The 22400-nt window shown below is 44.9% G+C and overlaps 1 protein-coding gene across 6 annotated transcripts in view; it reads right to left on the reverse strand.

Moving 5' to 3' along the window:
- Positions 1 to 1165: 1165 nt before the first annotated feature.
- Positions 1166 to 22400, reverse strand: part of CDYL (chromodomain Y like) — a 240871-nt gene continuing 219636 nt past the window's right edge. For 4 of the 6 annotated variants that reach the window (XM_045497545.1, XM_045497547.1, XM_045497551.1 and 1 more), the window contains 5 exons: positions 19800 to 20056; positions 18402 to 18574; positions 12133 to 12343; positions 4030 to 4173; positions 1166 to 2827 (listed from right to left, as the gene is read on the reverse strand). In XM_045497545.1, coding sequence (XP_045353501.1) covers positions 2669 to 2827; positions 4030 to 4173; positions 12133 to 12343; positions 18402 to 18574; positions 19800 to 20056 — 944 coding nt within the window. In that variant the 3' untranslated portion in view covers positions 1166 to 2668. The remainder of the gene's footprint in view (positions 2828 to 4029; positions 4174 to 12132; positions 12344 to 18401; positions 18575 to 19799; positions 20057 to 22400) is intronic. The other 2 variants (XM_045497546.1, XM_045497550.1) reach the window with 1 other exon arrangement.

Below are 22400 nucleotides of genomic sequence, written 5' to 3' on the forward strand. Positions count from 1 at the left end.
AAATGCATGGGAATGCCTGTCTCTGTCCAGCTCTCCACCTTCACTTGCCAGAGGCTGAACAGTATTTAAATCCAAGAGTGGGGAAGCCCTAGAGGAGAGGATATGATAAAAAGAAGACAGTCTAGTTCTTGGGCACATCTTTTTAATCTCTTAGAAGCATATAGTGAATGTTTTGACATAAGTTATTCTGTAATATGCTTTTTTCACCTAAGGTTTAGAAGCATTTTATTCTTTTAATGGTTGTGTATTCCATTGTGCAGTGTGGCATAATTATTTAACCCATCATTTCCAGCTATTCACGGAGACGAATTTAGTCACCTGTGGTATCTTTATCCTATCTTGTGCAAGAATTCATTCCTTATGATGAGTCCTTATAAATGGAATTGCTAGATCCTGTCAAATTCTCCTCTGAAGTTGAACCAAATTAGAGAGCATTTCCTGTCACCTTCCCCAACACTGGGCAAGAATATAAGGATTTAAGGTTGTCAGTTCTTCCTCCTAGTTGGGCTCGATTCATGAGCCAGAAGTTGGAACATGAAAGTTTTGCCTGAGAGAGGAGGGAATGTGGCCAGTGTAGAGAATGCAGAATCCAGGATGACATAGAAGAGAACCGAACTGAATTAGTTCCCTAGTTCTAAATTCTAGGAAACAGACAATATGGTGTTGATGCCAGAATACTGGTTCTGCCACCTGGGCTGGAAGCCTGGTCCTGCCCCTATGGCATGTATTTCATACTTTAGAGGTTCCCTATCTATGAAACAGGAATGAAAACACCTACATTGTAGGTCTGGGCAATGGAATAAGTTACAACTCTACATACACATATTAAAAAAAACAACTCAATACTAAATCACCAAAGCTTATGTGTAATAACAATGTAAAGTTCAGAAGTAGGAAGAACTAGGTAATATGTTTAGGAATATGTATCTCTGAAAGAGAAGCAAGGAGAAGACTGACACAAAGTTCAGGAAATGGTCACCTGGGGAAGGGTCAAGTGGACAGGACTCGGGAGGATGATATCGGTCAGATTGTAGCTCCTCCCCAGGTGCAGTTACAGAGTTCCTTATTCTTTAAACTGCACGAGTGCTATGCCCACATGCATACTTCATGGAAAAAAAGTCCCATGAGGAACTTCAGGAGTGAAGAATTAGACAAACATTTCCAATGTGTTAAGAAATATTAGTTTTATTTAACCAGTTTTCACAGCTGAATATTTATTCTATAAAAACTTTACAGATTGTACAGTTTATTATATATAGTTCAAACTACTGAACGAAAAAGTAGGTCCCACAGATGCAAAAATACTGCACCAACCAATCCAAGGTAAAGGCAGATTTACACGCTGTACAGCTCTCCACATGGCCGGGAGGTGGTCGGTTCTAAGTATAAACTTCCAAACTGTACAAAAATAAGGTTTTGATTTTATTTCATTCTTCATACATTCAATATGATTGCAAGCTCAGAAGCCTAACTAATAATAGGCGTCTGTAATCAGGAATCAGTCCCCACTCCTGAAAGGAATGTGAATGTCTATTTACACAGGGCACTCTTGGACGCCACACTCTACTCCGCATATTGCGTAGATATGAAAGCAGAGACCTGGGACATTAAACGTTGAATATAAGGTAGTTCTTTTTTTTTTTTTTTTTTTTTTAAAGGAGTTCCTGCATTTAATAGTGTGCCAAAAGAATTTTAACTTATTAAATAAAATATATTCTAAGTGAACCTAAAAATTACACTTTATAAACATAAAAATACTTTTTTTTGGTGTAATACATCAATCATATCTGCAAATAGAAAACCAAAACTGCATATAAAGTAGTATTTCTCACCCAGCAACAAGAAGCACTTATGTAGTTATTTTTCAAAAGGGTCAGAAAAACTCTTTAAAATCCACTAAGACTAACTTATAACTTAGATACTCGTACTTAAGCTATTCAGTGATTCACTAATACTGCAAAACAAGCTTTCTTCTGGAGAGACAGTGGTTTCCTCATGTTAACTGGGTAAGAACTGGATATATTAAAAAGGAAGAATCATTGGATTTTCCAGCATGAATCTTAAGTGTATTTCAGTTTGGCGGTATGTTCATCAGTGGGTTTTTCATCAGAAATACTTATCCTACAAGGTAAGTTTTACTTTTGATTCAGGACATTCCACCTCTGAGATACATGTACCTTTTTGGAGACAAAGGCACACCTCAGATCTTTCTGTATCTCTATTTGGGACAGGAGAGAGGAGGCTGGCTAATACCCTTTAGATTCTGTGTTCTAGAAAGAAAAAATAAGGGAAACAAACATTATTCCAGACTTTTCTGCCACCTGAAACCAGCAAAACACGCTTCGTTTCTTTTTTATACAGTACTAGCTAAAGATAACAAAAATTAGAGCTTCGAAGAGCAGTCTAGAGCTCACCATTATACTTTTATACTTGTGTGTATATTAAGTATAAAATAATGACGTTTGGACAAAGGAGCTTTGTAGTTATTTATTTTAAAGTTACAGTACTTAAAAACTCCTTGATAATAAATAGCTTGGATGTTGTAAGTCCTGCTTCCAAGCGTGAGCTAAGAGTGAACTTGTTTCAGGCTGTGAGGGAGGAGGAGGGCAACGTGGTGCCACAGGTGTGCTGCTCTAGAATTCCAGTGTCACCAGCAGGCACCTGGCTGTCAGAACTCATCGATCTTCCTCTGCAGGTACTTCAGCATGGAGTCCATCCCTTGAGCCGAGCCCCAGATTTTCTTCAGCACTTCACACTCCCTCTCGTTGGCCTGCTCCAGCTCCACCTTCATGTTACAGCGCACAAGGGCTTTGGACTCTTCCAGCACCTGGACCAGACACAGGCAGTGAGTCAGCAAGGGTGCGTGTCCACAAGCACTGGCTCTCCTTGTCCCCAGAGCTATGGAGGCAGTTTGCAAGCTTGAGTAATTACCTGTCAAAAAGGCTACCAGACATCTTTTCACAACGCACACCGGGCCTGAGATACATCTGAAGTCTATTCACTCTAGGTATCAGGCAAATGCTCAAATTCAGGAGAGCTGTGCTACCCGCTTCTGGCCCCCTCCCCACTGAGACCAGCCTGGCCTGGGCCCACACTGCTGCTGCAGGCTGGCGTGGCCCCTGAGCCAGACACCAGCTCTCGTGATGCTCAGTGAAAACTCTACGAATACCCTCTGAGGGGGTTTTCTAACCAAAATTTAATCTTAACAGTGAGCGTTGTTCATGTCAGGGAGAGCCTAGATGGGAGTCATGTCTGTTAATGTTAAATGATGTTTACCTTATAATTTGCTAAATGCAATTGTTACCGGATTGAATATTATCCAAGATCATTTTTTTTTTTTTTTTAAACACAGTAGGCTCCATGCCCAATGTGGGGCTTGAACTCACAACCCTGAGATCAAGAGTCACATACTGTACCAACTGAGCCAGCCAGGCGTCCCTATCCAGAACATTTATTAAATAAAAGCTTACATCCACTGTGGGCAGTTGGGAAGGAAACATGGTATAGGAAAGGGCTTTGGAGGGCACGCCTAGGTGGCTCAGTTGGTTGAGTGCCGACTTTGGTTCAGGTCATGATCTCACGGTTCATGAGTTTGAGACCTACATCGGGCTCTGTGCTGTCAGCACAGAGCCTTCTTCAGCTCCTCTGTATCGCTGTCTCTCTGCCCCTCCCCCACTTGTTCTCTCCCAAAATAAAACATTAAAAAAAAAGGAAAGGGCTCGGGAGACAGGAAAGAACTCTATGAATGGTTTTTGTAGGGTTTCATAGGACACTGTGAGATAAGTCCCTGACTGATGTGGACTCCTTCCGCTCTTAGGCATCTGTGATGGGGAGGAGACAGGCAAGTGGGTCTGGAGCAATGGCACTAATTATAGCTCTTCCAGCATTTCGAGTGCAGGGGACCATGCCAGGGGCACATGTGGAGGACTCAGAAGACACCGTTATTATGTGTGCGAGCTGTCTGGAGGGAAGGTCATGGTAAAAAAAGAAAAAAAAAGTAACATATGTAAGAGAACGAGTTCCACGTACAACTGGATTACAGGAGGCAAGCTCCTTGATGCGAACCATAACTTCTTGGGTGAAGGTCCCGGGCCAAAACACCTGGGAGACCAGGCCTTTGCCGCAAGCCTCCTGCGCCGTCAACTTCCGTCCACTGAGCAACATTTCATTTGCCTGAAACAAAGAGAAGTTGAGACTCATATGAGATGTGAGGGAGAGGCAGGCAGAGAAGACCCAACCTGAAAATTCATCTAAAAGAATTCAAACCAAGGGTGGGCATCTGAACGGGCGCAGGCCCTGGTGGGGACTCATTGCGTGCCCTCGGGGTTCCATCTGCAGCCTGTGGGCAGAGAATAAACCCAACAAGGCACAATCCACTGTGCAGATGAGAAGTCACATACTGACTGGTAATTCACACACACACAAACGTAAAATGTTTCTTTTATGACGGAATACAGAATAACATGAGAACAACCAAGAAATCTAACTTAGAGAAGGTCTATTTGTTGGTAATTGAAGTTACTGGCATGTGCCCCTCCTGCTGCTTCCTCTTGCCCAGTGGTAGCCATTCCCACACGTGAAGACACTTAATACACAAAACAGTGTCCTGGGAAATGGAGGCATAAGCAAAGCTAGGTGATTTGCTGTGTCAGGGATCTACACCAGTCACAGAATCACTACCCAATATTTGCTAGATCTTTGAGAGGCCAATGGTGGCTTCTTCTCCATATACACAGACAATGCTCCCTCCATGTGCAGTGTTTCTCCTAGAGTATAACTTGGAAGGCCACATTTTACCACTTGGACATTAAAGTAAGAAACTATCCAGGACCTGAATGCATCCAAAATGACCATGACTGTGGTCTGCTTAGGAGTGTGTGACTATTGTTACTTCATATGACTCAATGGAGGAAACTAACATTTGTTATTTGTTAATAAAAAAAAAAAGTATATTTGTGTCTGTGTGTGTACGTATATATATGAAATTGATTTTAACTTTGTCCTGGATTCTGCATCATTTTCAAGGTCTCAACACCATGTGCACAGATTTTATCCCATTCACATAACAGGTGCAGAGATATCAAAATAGGGAGAAAACCTGACAAAGAAACTTCACACTATTCTGATGTGACAATTTCCTGCCTGCAGTTGATCTTGCACTGCTAACCTTCCCGAAGACTGATGGTCATGAAGACGTGACCATCATCTCCTGGGACTCAGGTAAAGTACACTCTTGGGAGGTGACCTTCTTTTTCCAAAAGAGGTAAAATATTGTTATGAAAAGGGCATGAAGTTATTTAAGTGTATCTCCAGGTTAACAGCACCTCTATGCCTCCTATAGATGCATTGAGACATTTACTGCATGTGAAATGCACAGAGTGCAGGGCACACAAGTAACAGCTGGCAAAGCTAATGCTTGGTTGACTCACTACCCTTTCCACACAGGCAGAGAATACAAAACAGGGTGGAGAACAGGGTGCCTACAAGGACTACGAGGTCCAATGCAGACCTGTTACTTGCGCCGAGTCTTGGACAAAGTCACGAGTGTTCAAAGAGTTTGGAGATGTTCTAGAAAACCCCTGTACTGAGCACCTCTTCTCAGTGAAAAGAAGGCCAAAAAGAACAATGCATTTAGAAACCTGATTTAACCTTACTGTCAGCTGCTAAGACAGTTCTCTGAGGACAGAGCCAAAAGCACTGAGAAAGGGCGACAGGAGTGCTGATGGAATGGCTTGGTAGGAAGTGCTTGGTGGTTTTCCTCGTTTGTGCTTCTTTTACTCTCAACACATAGTGAAGACAACACCACAACTACATCACTTAAGTGTGAAATATGTCTTCAAGACCAGGTTGGAACCACAGGGTCTTAGCTCGCCTAGTGGATGCGAATGTGTGCCTGTCAGGAGTGACCCTGTCACTTCTCTGAATATTATGCTTTGTCCCCTGGAGTGACATCCCTACCAGTGTTCCCTTCCTCCTTTCTCTCCTCCATCCCTTTCCTCGGTTCCTGTGGGTCTGTGCCAGCCAGCTAGGCTGCCAGAACAGTCCCCTGCCATGTGCTGAGCTGTCACTGCCACCATTTCCTCCTTTCAGAGCCAGACTGACCCTGTGGCTGCTGTCCCTGAAGAGTCTTTCCCTACTTAGTCTTCTCGATTTCAGATGGGTGGAGGTGCAGGACAACAGAGGGCATTTCTGACTTTTCCCAAGACATGGATGTCGCACTGACTCTAATGTTCATGGAAGTACAGGCAGTGGGTTGGTTTAAATTATAGTCAATGAAGAACACCGTAAGATTAGTAAGACTAAATACAGTCAGTGTGAAGGAGCATGTTCTCAACTGTTCTCAGATGCTCAATTTCCAGTAGTTTTAACATGACAGGTTTCTAACTTCTACCCAAGAAACAGATTTGCAAGGTCACTGGCAGTTTCCTGGCTGCTGTTTTGTTCCAAAATGGCCAACTGTTTTCTAAAAAGTTATAGTGTGAGGGCGCCTGGCTGGCTCAGTTGGTGGAGCATGCCAACTCTTGATCTCAGGGTTGTGAGTTCGAGCCCCATGTTGGGTGTAGAGATAACTAAAAATCTTTAAAAAATAATATAATAAAAAAGTTATAGTTTACCCAGACAAGTGAGAAATGCTGGAGAAAAGTGAAATAAGGACCCCTTTTCTTCCAGCCAAAAAAAACGCATTAAGAGGTGCAGTGAGAAAACTTAATCAGCTTGGATGGGATGGGTTGGGGAGCTTTGAGCCTCAAGGAGGTGACGGCTCTGCCCCTCACTCTGTCAGGTCAGGCTCTCAACTCCCCAGAGCAGCAGCCTCCCCAGTAAACTCGGGGTGAGGACGTCAGCCATTCACTGGGCATTTCTCCAGCATCGCCCCATCAGGAGCGAGAACTGCCAGCTTTATCACCAGCTCCGTGTGCTCTTCAGTGAGGGTCTGCTGGGTGTCACTCATGGCACCCAAGCCACAGAACTCACTGTGGCACATGGCACCAGGAAGGCATGCCCCGCATGTTTCCTGGGGACAAAGGGAGCTAAGATGTGGAAGAATACAGTCCTCAGCTAACCTGCTGCACAGCTTGTGACGGCAGCTTAGCTCCACAGATGTCAGTCTGTGCCTACAGGAAAGGACAGCTCTCACAGCTTGCTTTGGCTGCGTGCTCTTTTCATCCAGGGAACGTGATCCTTTCTGGCTTATCCTGCGTGCAGAGTTTTGTTTGCACCACATCCCGTGTGAAAAACCAAACCTGTGTAGATTTGCCTCAGGCAGCTGGAAGCTTGCATACACCAAAAGCTCAAGAAGGGGATGTGGCATCTGGGTGGTCACCTTCTTTCTTCCTCTCTCCTTTCCTTCCTGCCTTCCTTCCCTTTCTTTCCTGCCTCTCCTTTCTTTCTTATATACAGAGACAGCATGAGCAGTAGAGGGAGAAAGACAGACTCCCAAACAGGCTCCATGCCCAGCGCAGAGCCCAACGAACCGTGAGACTGTAACCTGAGCCACAATCAAAAGTTGGACACTTAACCAACTGAGCCACTCAGGCGCCCCTGGGTGGTCACTTTCAATGAGGGCCGTCACAGCCTGACTCACCCCAGCAGCATTTACTACTTTCTGGACAAAGGTTTTAGTCAAATGCTCTGCACTTTTTGAGTGCCTGCTTCACAGGCAGGCTTCTCAGCCTGGGCACTGAAAACATTCAGAGCAGACAGCTCTGTGGAGAGGAGCCTGTCCTGTGATTTGGAGGACACTGAGCAGCACCCAGCCCTCCACCCGGCAGCATCGCCCCAGCTGTGACAATCAAGTCTCCAGACACTGAGGCATGTCCCCCAGGAGGAGGGGGATGGGGCACACCGCCCTGGCTGAGAATCACTGTGCATGTGATACCAGTAGATCACAAGGAGAAGTAAAAAGTGATGCCTTTCAAAACTTGTCCAGGGAGGGGGAAATGCACCTGATGAAGAGCAGGCATTCATTTTGTCTGGCCTTCCTGCTCTATGTGGCTCTGCAAGATGGTATCGCTTCCCTTAAGTCCCGCCCTCTTTCCTCTCCTGGCCACGAGGCCTGTAACTTGTTTCCTCCCTCAGAGGAGCTGCAAGAAGATGTGGGGCTGAATTCTAAGGATGCTTGACACGGAGCCAGATCACAGGGTGGGACAGGGATCTTGCGGATTTGGGAGCTCTCCTGAGATACAAGATTTAATACCCTGGCAAGTGCCCCATGAGACGGTGTGACCTTGCTCCTGGGATGGCTCCCAGGAGCATGGGGGAAGTGGCAGCCCAGACCAAGCGTGGCTGAGATGTCAGAAGCACCGTGGCTGTTGGATGGGGTGTGACAAGACAGCTCAAGGAGCTTGTGGCACATGCCGGAGACATGATCACAATGTAGGCCCCTATGCTGGGAGTATGGCTGTGCTGGTCACAGCAGAGAAGAATGTGTTTTTTAAAAAACAATTCTGGAGTTTTTACTGAATGCTGGCTGAGGCAGAACACACAGCCATGGGACATCAAATAACCACACATCGGAAAGGTCCACCAGGAGCTGAGTTCCATCAGGCCCGCTAGAACACCAGAGGGCACAGAGGAGCCTAGACCCGCATGTCACCTGCCACCAGTGCCCTGCCTCAGCTCAAGCCTACAGCCGTATGGGGGACTCTCTATGAGCAAGCCTGGTTTGTGGGTGGGTTGGCCCAGTGTACGGATGTGCAAACTGAAACAGACGGCAAGCCCACCAGTGCCTCACCCGGCTGTAGTTGGACAAGATAATGATGAAGGAAAACACTGACACATAGGGGGTGTGCCTGTCAACCACCTGGTGTGGAAGGAGAGGTGGATCAAGGTTAGAACACACAGTGACCAAGGGCGGTGTCCAATGGCCTGGCTGGCTGGTCAGGGGCCTGGTCAGGGGACAAGGGGCTCTGGCATGCAGATGACTGGGGAGATGTGTATGTGGCTGGGTCATGCTGGTGTTCAGGAGAAAGTACCCACTGCAGAGAGGAAGAAAACAGCTCTATGAGACCAGCCTTGGTCGCTGGCTGCCCCAGTGCTGGCATGACAGACATGCAGACAAGAGTGCCCGTGGTGGGAGGGATGGAGCTCAAGGGCATGGGGTCTGATGTATCGAGGTGATTCAGCTACTGTGGCCGCTGAACATCTGGCCTCCAGCAAGACACCGATGCCAGACCACCTGCCTGGCATCGCTCCTGAGGAGACCAGCTGGTCGGCTACTTGGTGGCACGATGACTGTTGTCACAGGAGTACACACTTACTCTGGTCTGGGTTTGCTTTCCTGCCTTCATGAGCACCTTTCTCTGAGTGGGCATAAAGTGCCCAGTCTACCATGGGGTGTGCCAGGCCAGAACTCCCTCACAGCAAAGAGGGTGTGGGAGCAGGCCTGTGACCATGGGGACCCTCTGGCTATGTCATATTTGTCATCTCCAGAAGCCACTGCTGATGGAGCACTGGAATGGTGTGAGGTACAGGCGGAGTACTATCTTGAAGGTGTGTACATGAAGACGGGCACCTTCCTCTGAGTTACAGTGTACAGAGTGCATCAAAGACCCTGACACAGTACCAGGTGCCCGACAGGAAAAACCCTTGGGACTGGGTAAGAAAGGAAGCAGGTGCGGCCCCCCTCTCCCCACCAATGATCTGAGGGCCATTGAGCCTCTGGCCCTCGAAACTGGACTCTGCTTGTTCCGGAAGGGGCACATGTGGCCAGTGGACACAGCAAGGGTCCTACTGACCTTAAGGGTATGACTGCTACCTGGGCACCTGGTGCCTCCTGGGAGCCCCTGGGTCCTCCCCCACCCAGCTGCAGACACGAATGTGCAAGTGCAGCAACTCAGGGCTCATGGGATGGGGGACCCGTGTTCCACCACCAACGTGGCCACCGAGGCCAGCGGCAGTGCCAGCTGTGGGTAGTTTGGGACTAGAACAGGAAGGGAAAGGACAAGGATGGGGGTGGTCCTGAGACCAGATGTGGCAGTGGGAGCCATATGGGTCCCACTAAGCTTCTTCCTCTTTCCTTTAAACTTTATTTGGGGAATAGGTTTAAACTTCTGGAAAGATCATAAGAGCAATGTACAGAGTTCCTGTAAACCCCTCACCCCTCTAATGTTAACATCTTACATGACTTCTTACAATGATCAAAAACAGAAAATTACCATCAACATGGTACTATGAACCAAAGTACAAACCCTCTGCAAAGTTTGCTGGTTTTCCCATTAAAGTCCTTCCTCTGACCCAGAACTGTGTCTGAGATCCCATGCTGCATGAAGTGGTCAGGCCCGTCTGTCCCCTACAGTGTGGGGCAGTGCCTTGGTGTTCTGGCAAGTTCTCCGACCATGTGGCACCTTGGAAGGGCCCTGCTTGGTATCTGGAGACTGTGCCACAGTCGGGGCTTGCCTGGTGCTCTCTCTGGATTGGACTCCCAACTGTCAGGACTCTGGTGGAGCGATGCTGTGCCATTCATGCTGCAGGTCAGCGCCAATGACGGTCTTATTTCTGGGGAACTCTGATCACTCAGTATGGTGGTGCCTGCCAGGCTTCCCTACTGTAAAGTTACTATTTTTCCCACCATAAATAATGAGGGGATGAAAATATCCATTTTCTCATCATGCCTTTACCTCTAACTTTTTTTTTTTTTCAACGTTTATTTATTTTTGGGACAGAGAGAGACAGAGCATGAACGGGGGAGGGGCAGAGAGAGAGGGAGACACAGAATCGGAAACAGGCTCCAGGCTCTGAGCCATCAGCCCAGAGCCCGACGCGGGGCTCGAACTCACGGACCGCGAGATCGTGACCTGGCTGAAGTCGGACGCTTAACCGACTGCACCACCCAGGCGCCCCTCCTCTAACTTTAACATGCAGGTGGTTCTTGCCTGCAAGAGTTACCAATGGCTAATCCTTCTCCTCTACATTTCCCCCAGGACAAGTGGCCCCCCTCCAAATGTGTATGAAGAGGTGGATCTGAAGAGACAAGGGGTGGACTGTGGTGGACATGGGGATGTGCTGCCAAAGTCTGTCCAGGGGAGGTCTTGTCCCAGCTGCTGGGAGTGCCGTTGGCAGCTAGCCATCAGCTCCTTCAGGGACTCTCTCTGCTGCAGAGCCACCTCATCCATGGTCACACCCCTCTTCCTGGGCAGCCCACACTCGGTGATGATGGACATAAAGGAATTAGCCATTTTAGCCCACTGTGGGTCAACTATGACAGGCCATACATGTCCCAGAGCTTCCCATGGTGGCCCAACCCTCCCTCTGTCCAGTCCCCCAACCACTGCCATCCTGCCCACAGGTACAGACTAATATTTCCCCACCATACCAGACTCCACTTCCATGTCTGCTGTGGAGACCCCAACCCATGACACCACCTCATGCCCTACTTCAAGGAGTAAGAAATGCAATGTGTGTAGCTGCTTGAAAAATCGAAAGCTACAAACACAAACCCTTATTATGGATGGATTAAAAATTAAAAAAAAAAAAAAAACTCCACAATCAGATGGGAAGACTTCTCTTATCCTAAACAACTTTGCTCCTTTCATTGCTTTCCCTTAAAAGTGCAGATTTTAGGACGGCTCAGTTGGTTAAGTGTCCGACTTCGACACAGGTCATGATCTCACGGTTCCTGAGTTCGAGCCCCTCATCGGGCTCTGTGCTGACAACTTGGAGCCTGGAGCCTGCTTCAGATTTTGTGTCTCCCTCTCTCTTTTCCCCTCCTCCACTCATACTCTGTCTCTCTCTCAAAAATAAACATTAAAAAAATTTTTTAAAAAGTACAGATTTCAGGTTATTGGGTTAAGAACTTTTTGACTGCACACTGCTGTTTGGGTTACAAATTGGGTATTTACTAATAGCAGATATCAGTGTCAATTATGCAGAGAGATAGATTCCTCACCAAATAAGGCCCTTCTCTAGGAAATAATGCAACACAGTGTCAATAAACGTTCTATGAACCAAAACATGAAAACCTCCTATGATTTCATGAATTAAGAATATGAGCTAATGAACAGGATTGAACTACAAGTGCATCTGATGGAAAGTCTCCTCAGAATGACACCCTGTATATATTTAGAAAAAACAATAACCAAATTAGATTTCTTTAGGAAGTTTTCTAGAATAATTTTTAAAAACAGAGGTACTCACAGATGCTCCTCCCATAATCTTGGGAAACATAACGGTGGAACAGCCATCTGGACTCTGTCCGAAGGTAGTATAGGGTGTTTGAAACCAAGCCTTTTCATTGGCCCAAACCACATCACAAAGAGGCAATATGGAGGCTCCTAGTCCAATGGCTGGGCCATTTACTGCTACAATAATAGGCTTCTTAAACTGAATGAAAGTATTCACGAAGTTTCTAAAATGAAAAATAAATGGGAAATTACTCAAAACATTGTGTATTTGAGCAACAGAAAAGTCTACTTTTATAGAATTCAATATATCAAGATGTAAACTCTTTGGAAATCAGTACAAGTTGATTGAGATTCGTGGAAGGCCCTCTTCCAGAAGTGACCCAGAGACTTATGTACTGTGTGTTGTAAAGGCTTCACAATACCCTGGACACTATGTGAGAGTGGCTGTTGCTACAGGACCTATGTGAAGATCATGGGTGACATACAGCCAGAGGCTGCTCTTGGATTTGCAGCTGGCTCTAGGCCAATCCATCTTTCTCTTCAACTTTTGTTCCCTTTAAGACACACTGTGGGCTTCAGGTGACCAATCTAGACGCTCTCCCAAAGAAAAACTGGCATGGGGCATACCAAGACAGTGCAGTGTTAAGAGAAGACTAGGGGGTTGGGGTTAGAACCTATGTGGTCTGAGTCTGGACTTGGTATGTGATTTCAGACAACTCATTGACTACTTGGAAACCACAGATATTTCCTGAGTTTATGTAGAATTAGATGGAATGATGGGATGCCTGGGTGGCTCAGTTGGTTAAGTATCTGACTTCAGCTCAGGTCATGATCTCATGGTTTGTGAGTTCGAGCCCCACATCGGGCTCTGTGCTGACAGCTTGGAGCCTGGAGCCTGCTTCAGATTCTGTGTCTCCCTCTCGCTCTGCCCTTCCCCAGCTAGTGCTCTCTTTCTTTCTCTCAAAAATGAATAAACATTAAAAAAAAAAAAAAAAGAATTAGATGGAATGACCTGGGAGAGGGATGTATATACAAGAAACTTCCAGGCTGGTTTAAGACAGGAGACCCAAGAAAGAACAGCAAGCACCACAGACACATGCCTGCACACCACTGTGTACCCCAGTGGAGATTACGATTACAGCAGGATCTCAAAGGAGAGCAGGACTAGTGGTTGGGCAGCCTTCACAGAGGACGTGGATTTTGACAGAACTGAGCCAGTGCTATTTCTGGACTTGTTTTAGGATCAGACTGGAAAAGTAGGCTGCTCTTCAATTAAGGGTAGGCTGGTGCCACACCATACTGGTAATGTGCATCTTCTTCCTACCACTAGAAACCAATTTTATGTTCAGAGGTTGCTGCTTGCTATGATTTCACACGGTGAAAAAAAGGACAAACATGTACCAACATACATGGAAGGTCATTCCTTTAGGGCAGTCAGAGTTCTAGATCAGAATTACAGAATTCTAAACCTGACCCCGTCTTCAGTACGAGAACAATCTGGTTGCTCTCTGTAATTTGGTAACTTAAAAGCTGGAGCAAATCTATTCAGGTCATCTCTGAAAATGCTGACTTAGATCTTAGATGGTCTCCCATCTCCCCAGATACTGACATGAGAGGTTATGTTTTTTTTTTTTGGAGGAGGGCAGGTGAGGGAGTTTTGGGACATGCGTGTGTGAGGAACGGGAGAGACAATGTGCTGCAGAATCTGGCAGTCTGCATGCCCAGCTCCAGGGACTGTTCTCAAAGGCACCCTGTGGCCAGTGCAGACCTCAGCCCAGCCCCCAAGGTCCCCTAAGATTTGTGGGATCTTCAAACTGAACGAGAATTGACTCATTCAAATGAATGAGCTGCTGTAAGACTTTCTAAATGAGAGCCTGAGGCACTGTTAGAAAGATCACACTGGGTTTTAATGATACAAAGAGAGCCAGACAACCTTTTAAATAGGTTCTTGGAATAATGTATACAATTTACATGAAGCTACTTCGCTTGTGCCACCTTTTGAAGATTTGGGGTCAATGACATGATGGAAATACATCTTCTGAGCTTAGTTACTGATGATTCTCAAAAGGATCTCCATGATGCAGAGCAGACGTTTTCAAAATATGTCCCCTGGTGCCCTGGAGTCGCCCGGCTTTCATCTGCCTCATGTCAACAGGGGCCTAGTAGGAACTGTTCCCATGCTAACAACATCTGGAAACCATGGATGGGATGGCAGAGTAACATGAAAGAAATGACCAAATACTGCAACAAGAAAGTGACTTTATAGAGAAATGGTCAAATTCTCTATAATTAATAATTAGAGTAATTAATTCCTTGACATAGCAGCATTCTTTCTCACGTTCTGTTTGCATAAAAGAAAAAAAATGCTTCTAAAGTAGATGTTGCAAAATCAAAGTCTGGAGAAATTGTTTAGAACTGATCTCCCCCTCCACACTCCCAGTTATTTTTATTTTTGCCTGGAATGATAACTTAATCTAACACCGGTGGCTGCTTCTGGGAGGGGTATGAATTAACTGGCACACTCGACCGAAGATCATCTTTCCCTTTCAGAGGACAGAGCCGACCATTCTGACGTGTGAGCTCTGACATGTCAGAAACTAGCATGATCCACAGAGAAATCTGTTTAGAACAACAACAAACTTCCTAGAAATGCTTTCCTGTTTAGTAGAAACTTCCCAGAGCCACAAAGCCTTGGCTACGTGGGGTTGCACAGTAAGCCACATATCAAACCAGAGACAGGAAGGTGGGGGCAGCTTTCGGGCCTGGGGACCAAGCTCTCAGGAGCTGGCATTCAAGAAAGGACTGCCCACTGCTTCTGGGGGGGAGGAGAGCAGAAAGCACGTATGTTTTGGAACTTAAAATGCATGAATGTCCAAAATGTGTGCAATGCAACATACCAAATTTGAATTTCAGCTTCCTGTGAATTATCTGTGAACTGAGCTATAAAGGCTGTGTTGGGTATAGCTGGGGAAGGAAGGAGATTGTATTTGTCATAAAATGAATTTAAAAAGACTTATGATTAAACAAAAGCAAACTTCTATCCATTTCTTTGAAGAGCATTTACTACTTCACAGATATCACCAAAAAAGTCAGATAATCACCCAAGAACAATAGTCTAGAAACTGTTTGGGGAAAATGGAAAATGAAGCATGCAGAAATTATTAAGTTTCAACAGCAAGTTCATGGTCATTTTTCAAGGGAGCCCTCTCTTCACTGTGAATATCTGGATAGGACTAAAGTGGGGAGAGGTCAGGTTCTGGGGGACATTTGCTGGTCTGCTTTATGTCTCCCCACATTTCTGCTCTTCTCACTCCATGGTGGAGGAAGATGCCTGCTTTCTGGGACCAGGCAGCTCCTGGTGCTTCAGACACTAAGCGGCAGCCAGTGGTTCCCACAGACTCAGAAGCCTAATGTTATAAACAGACTCAAAATAATTATGTTTTTATCACTAATGTGCTGAATATTTTTATTATAATGGATCTGCAAACTGGTTATGACCAGCAACCCCAAGAATGGAATTAGGTGTAGTAGATACCTGACAATCTAATGTTCAAACCTAACCTTTCTACTTCCCACTTCTTATAGGGGAACCTTGCTATAGTGATGTTCTTTGCTCCAAAGTTTTAAGGAATTCAAGACCAGACATACAGAAGTAACAAATATACAGCTTTATGTGTAAAGCCTATCTCATACATATAAAAATTAATTTAAATGCAAATGAGCAAGAGCAAAGGTTAAGTGAATCTGGTATAACTAATTATTTTTGGGTCCTGCCAGAGTACATAAAGGAAAATTCACATTGACAAAAATATATTCATTTAAAGAAGAACCAAGTGGGTTTCCCTAAAGCAGGATTTGGCCTTTGCATAGAAAAGCTTTTTGTTGGGGGAGAGGAAAGTGACAGGAGAGAGGGAGGGTCTGGAGAAGAAATGGGAGTGGGCAACTACCTGAAATAAATACCTGAAGTTACCGAAAGATTCCACAAATGAGATCTCTTGATCCATCTTTCCTCTGCATTTTCTAATCCCAACAGTGCAAACCTCAGCCACTGTCAAGGAAAATTCAACATGGGAGGAGTCGCTGGACTAGGGTTGAGTCACTTGAAATTTAGAAGTGGAGTTCAGGGGGTTACTGGCTGACTCAGGTGATTAAGCATTTGACTTTTGATCTCTGCTCAGGTCATGATCTCATGGTTCAAGAGTTCGAGCCCTGAGTTGGGCTCTGCTGATAGCACGGAGCCTGCTTGGAATTCTCTCTTCCTCTCTCTCTGCCCCTACCCCACTTGTGTTTTCTTTTTCTCTCTCAAAATAAATAAACTTTAAAAAAAAAAAAAAAAAAAGAAGTGGAGCTCAGGGAGCATCTACAGGGAGAAACAAGCCAGAACGCAGAAGGCACTGACCGACAAGTCTGATTTTCTTATTACAGCAGAGCTCCCCAAATCATAGTATTATGTGTAAAGTCAGTGTGCACTTACAGAAAATCCACAAAGTCACTGCCCGAGGCATAGTAGTTTGTATTTAAAAAATGAAAATTAAACCTAAGTAATTCATCCTGAAAGGCTGGGATGGGTTAGTCATCAGGAAATCTACAAGCTGTCTTAGAAGTACTGACAGTCTGTCATGGAATTATGTGTATTGATCAAGCAGTTTAATTTGAAACTGAGTAACACGATGGTCCTATCTAGGATACAACAAGTTTGAAATTACTTAGATCAGACACAATACTTAATTAAAACAGATGGTAAAATTTCAAACTATTTTTGGAAAAACAATTACCATATGATACCTAAAAACTAGTAATGTTCAAAAAGATGAAGGAACCTCTTGTATGCATACATACATCTATCTGTACACAGTGAGAAAACAGATCAATTTTGAAAACTATTAAAAATGTTATAAAAGGCCAAGTTAATGCCCTGACACCCTAATGTACGGGGTTCCAGGGCTCCTCTGATGGGCCAATTAGGACAGCACCTGTCAGAGCCACCTTGGGAAGTCTGCCAGCTTCCCTGGTCCACCCCACACCCACCAAGATAGAATAAAGCACTCCCGCCAATACTGACGTGCACTTCCAGGATGGTCTGGGGGACCTGGGGGACCAGGAAGCCCTGTGCTCCCAAGGTCCTGGCATAGGGTCTCAGCCATGCGGAGCCCAATAATCACCCAAAGAAGCTCAACTTCAACTCAACCAAGTACCTGGAGATTTGGAGAGGATCCAACCAAGTTTTCTTTGCACGTCTGTGTGTCTAAGTTTCCATCTCCCTGTACATTATCAAGGCAAAAGCATATGGAAAGCGTTCTTAGGGGTTATTCAGGGATAGGTCATTTTAGTGAGGTGGGTAGGGCAGTCCAATGGTCTTCCTGGTTGGTGACTGGGTTTCATAAATAAAATTAATTTCTAAATAATTAGATACATTTGATTATACTTCCAGTGATTAGCATGAGAAGTGAGGGATTTGGAAACAGAATATGTACCTGTATATGCTTAACAGAACTAGGTGATCCTAAGGAAGCTTTTTTTGTAATGTTAGGAGATAGTAGGGGAAAATCTCCAAACGGAAGAGATGGAAATATCTAAAAGCAAGTTGCAAAATAACACACAGTATAATTCCATTTATTTAACAGAACTAAAAATAAATTCGTATTATCTATAATATGTATGTGATGCATATTTGACAGCGTTTAGAAAAAGGCTGGGAAGACATAAATGAAGGTGGGCTTCTGGGGGAGGGGAGCATGTGAGAGAAAAGGAACTCTTACTTTTCACTCTGTAAGATCTAGTTTTATGGGCAGCTGGAACTCAGGATGAACTTGAACAAGAATGAGTACTACTTGTACTAAAACAAACTTTTCAGGTGATGTTATGGAACCAGCTTGTCATAAAGCCTAGCCAATTTATTTCAGAGTAAGCAAATGGTAAATTATTATGTGAAAGAGAATGTATCTTTATTTAAGGGCCGAAGACAGAACGTGCTCATAGTATAATAATGGAAACTCTGGCTATATGCTATTGTACACGCTAATCATTAGAACATTCCCTGAGCACTCACTGGGTTTGAGCCAGCCTTGAAATCAGTTATTTGCTCAAGGCAACCAGTAATTAATGCCAGGCCCACAGAAAAGACAGATGATTTAATTAATTTTGATACCAGTGTCTCTCAGTGAAGGGAGACATGCATTTTACTCACAAGGCTTGTTGGAGCCTGTACTACCTACTACCAGGGATTGGTACACAAGGAGGGAGAACTCAAACCAACCATTAGAAAACACCACTTATGCATACCTGATAGCTTCCGCCATTTTAGTGCTTTCTCTTTTTCTGTCATCTGTTAAACGCCGTATAAAATAAATAAAGTCGAGACCGCAGCAGAAGACGCTGCCCACCGCGCTGAGCAGCACAAGCTTGCTATCGTCGGCAGCAGCTGTGCTCAGGGCACTCTGCACTTCTTTCATTACCTGGAAGTCACCAGAAGTTAAAGTGGCAAAGAGTATTTCTGATACAGAATCCCAGAAGCATTTTACTACTGGAAAATCTGGACCCAGAGAAAGTACTGATATTGTTCCCTGTATCTACCACAATTTAAACTAATTCACAAATGTATTTCCTATAACCTGAGATTTGGAATGCTGGGGACAGAGTAAGTAACATGTCTAATTATGAACAGAATATAATTAGAAAGACATGTAAATCTAACTTATCTTAATATTCTGGTCATTGTGACTCTCAGTAGATGAGGCAAGTTAGAGGATATCCACTTGGCATTTCTACAGTTTGGACAGCAGGTGGCACATTCAACCAGTTGAAAGAAACTAGGGTTCCGTGCCCTTTTTTTTTTTTTTTTTTTTTAAACACCAGCCTACCACACTTGGGACAGAAACCCAGTAGTTTGGTGTGCAAATATATTAAACACAAGTTGTTTTAGAAGGGCACAAAACCATTGAAAATGACCTCTATGAAGCACGCGCAAATAACCAATGAAGGACTCTGTGGTCTAAAACTGTACCGGGGACCAACCCTGAACTGGTTTGTCCTGTGACCCTGGCCAGACTTAAACAAGCTTTGTGGAGTTTGGTTTTCTTGTCTGGAGAAAGCCTGACCTAGCTTTTCACAAGTGGAAAACAAACAAATATGAGGGCATAAATTTCCAAAACTCCGTGTTTTAGATATTCTGAGTTCGTTTTTGAACCTCTGCAAGCAAGCAGCAGTCTCCCTGGATTGTGAAAGCCAACTTTACCAGCTACTACCCACAAGGGACAGGGGCCCAAGTCACTGCAGCGGGAACGAAGTTCCCACCACAATGCTGATGATACACAGGAAAGATGGAACTGGGGGCCCGGGGCCGTTTTAATCTCGTCCGAACAAAGAATCCTTCGAGAGTCTGACGACAAGCTAAAGACGAGCATGCGCACACAGGAGTTTCATATTCGAGTCTTGGGGGAGGCCTGCGCCCCCTGGAGAACGAGGCGGGCATGCACATGCGCACTTGCCCGGCTACACCAGAGGCACAGTGTTGTCCGGGGCAAGACTGCCACACCTTCCTTCTCTTGCCTACCTTCTGGCAGGGCCGCACTACGGCCCAGAAAGAGAGGGCACAAAGAGCATCGATTCCGTCCAGCCTGGCCAGGAAACAAGGGCGTGGAGAAACATGAAGCACAAAGCAGCCCAAGGGACGTCTCTCACCTCTGGGTTTAGTGAGTTATTCTCTGATGATTTTGTTGACAACAAGATGTGGGTGAAGCCATCCTGCTTCCTGACGACAATATCTCTGTATCTGTAGGCACTTTCTGTTTGCCTCACACTGAAACGCAACCGCTTGTCAAAAGGCTGGTCTCTTCTGTCGTCAATAAATTTCCTTTTCCCGGCTGTCACTCCTGTAACAGATGTCTGTATGTTGGTTGTTCCATTGGCTGTTAGCGCGTCCATAAATGGAGATGTACCTGCCGAGAGTTTGAAATCACAGTGGTCTGTGATGTCCAGCTATGACTCCCTCCCCAGTGTCGTGTCTGAATTGGGTAAAAATCCTCATTATGAACCCATGATTTAATGTATCAAAGCAAGGCTGTTAAAAAGTCTACTTTGAAAGGCATTTGTTTTCCTTCCAAGTCTGACAAGGAAATCACCCTCTTGCTTATCTTGCCTAAAAAATACAGATGGAAAGGTACTTGCTGAAAACAGGCTACAGAATTTGAGACTACTGGAGAATGGGATTAAAAGAGAAGGGGGTCTCATGAAGAGTACCTATTCCAGGCTTGAGAAGTTGGGATGAAAAAAGAAAATATCTTACTATTCCAGCCAAAGCTACCTGCCATTCCGTTGAAGTTTCTTTTTTCTGAATGCAAGATGACTTGTACCGAAACGAAACGCGAGGTGACCACCTGTTTCAGCTGGTCTACCGAGCGCTGCTGCAGTGGCCACCACTGCAGACCGGCGCCCCCTTGTGGGGCACTTGAGACTCTCAGGTCTTTCTTCCGATGCCCTGGGAGATGAGTATCTGCCCAGTTCTACATTTTCAAACAGCCTTCTAAATAGAACTTCAAGACAGTTCTCTTTCCTGCCACATAAAATGTTCTGCTAATTTTTCCTCCTGTGTCAGCTTCTCAGCGTCAACTTGGTTGCTGTCTTAAAGATATGGTCTCCTGAACCTAATATTTCTTATAACAAAGGCAAGAGTTCCATTTAATGCTTTCCTACAATTATGAAGTTATGTCAGGGTAAGAATTCAAGTATTAAAGGTAAATAATTATTCATATGAATTTCCTGAATATTATCTCACCTGGTAAGGAATATATAGAGCCTTTGGGGAGGGTGTGGAGAAAGGGAAAGAAATGTAGGAAAACTGTATCAAGCTTTACTAATAAAATTAGCACTGGCAGAAGTTCTCTGAGGGGAAGAACATGAATTATAGGTCAGAAATACTTCTTCCACAATGAAAGAAAATAAGCCAGGACTACCAGAAAAGACTCGGGAATGGACATTTAGAGAAATCAAATAATCTCCCTTGGTAAAACAACAGGACTTTCATTGGTTGAAATGCTTTTGAGGTGTTTAAAAAAAATTCAATTTTTTGAAATTTTGGAAGAGGTTATAATATATGCACATGGCTCAAGAATCTACAACTGTAAAAAGATATACCATAAATGGTCTCCCACCACTCATGCTCTCCATTTGCCCAGGACCGCCCCCCCCCCCGGTTAGCTACCATGTTTGGTTTCCCAGTCTCCTTCCACTGTGTCTTGATATATACACAGGCAAATAAGAATATAAATATTTCTACCCCCCCCATTAAAAGACACAAATGACAGTTTAGTAGACACAGTATTTTGTCACATCTTGTTTATTCATTCGACAGTATCTTAGAACTTGTCTTATCAGATCATGTTTTGTTCTTTTCTAAGGCTGCACAACAGTCTACTGAATGGATGTTCTATAATCTACTTTTACCAATCCACACTGCAATAAACAGAAATATTTAATGGTTGTTTGGTATTACAAACAATGCTGCAATGCAAACCTTGGCCTCTCTCATTCCAATGCTGGCCAGTATCTCCAACTGAAAGATCACTGGATTAGCTGTTGTTACCAGCAGCACTGGGTGTTGCTGAATCCTTCTGAGGAAGCTAGCAAGGATCCTTTCTCTTTGTTTTAATTTTCAATCTCTCTTCTATCAGAACCCTCCCCATCTGTGTTTAAACACCTTCTTCAATCTCTTGTGCTCTCAGATACCCCTCTAATCTGCTCTTCTCAGCACTGCCCTCTCTCCTCACGCCCATCATGGTCTCACCAGGTCTACACTTGCTGCCTCCTTGTCCCCTCCATCCTCTATACACTCCACTGCAGCTAGAGGCCACATGACCAGATAACTTCTGAGTAACAGGGAACTGGATCACAGATGACTCTGAAGCCTGGGTGTGTAGGAGATGGGGCACCCACAGGGTAGTCTGACATAGCTGGGGGATGAGGATAGGGGAGAAACTTGGCTTTATCCATGGTTACTATTCGGGTACAAATGCTCCAGAGTCCAGGAACGGGGGCAGGAAAAGTCAGGGTGGAGATGAGTACTTGGGAACTGGTGCCCAGAGAGGATGGTTGGATCTACAAGTAGGAGCTCCAAAGGGAGGAGTGAGGAGCGAACTTGCTGGGGAGACACATGTAGGGCCAAGAGGCAGCAGGGAAGCAGGGAGGCTGTAAGAGGCTTCCTTCAAAGGAAGGAGAGGCTGCCGTGGCCATGAGGACATGTCAACAGTGGCATGTGCCTCACAGAGGTGGAGGAGAACAGAGAAG

Source organism: Leopardus geoffroyi, chromosome B2 (assembly GCF_018350155.1).
Source record: "Leopardus geoffroyi isolate Oge1 chromosome B2, O.geoffroyi_Oge1_pat1.0, whole genome shotgun sequence".
In the NCBI taxonomy this organism is placed as follows: Eukaryota; Metazoa; Chordata; class Mammalia; order Carnivora; family Felidae; genus Leopardus; species Leopardus geoffroyi.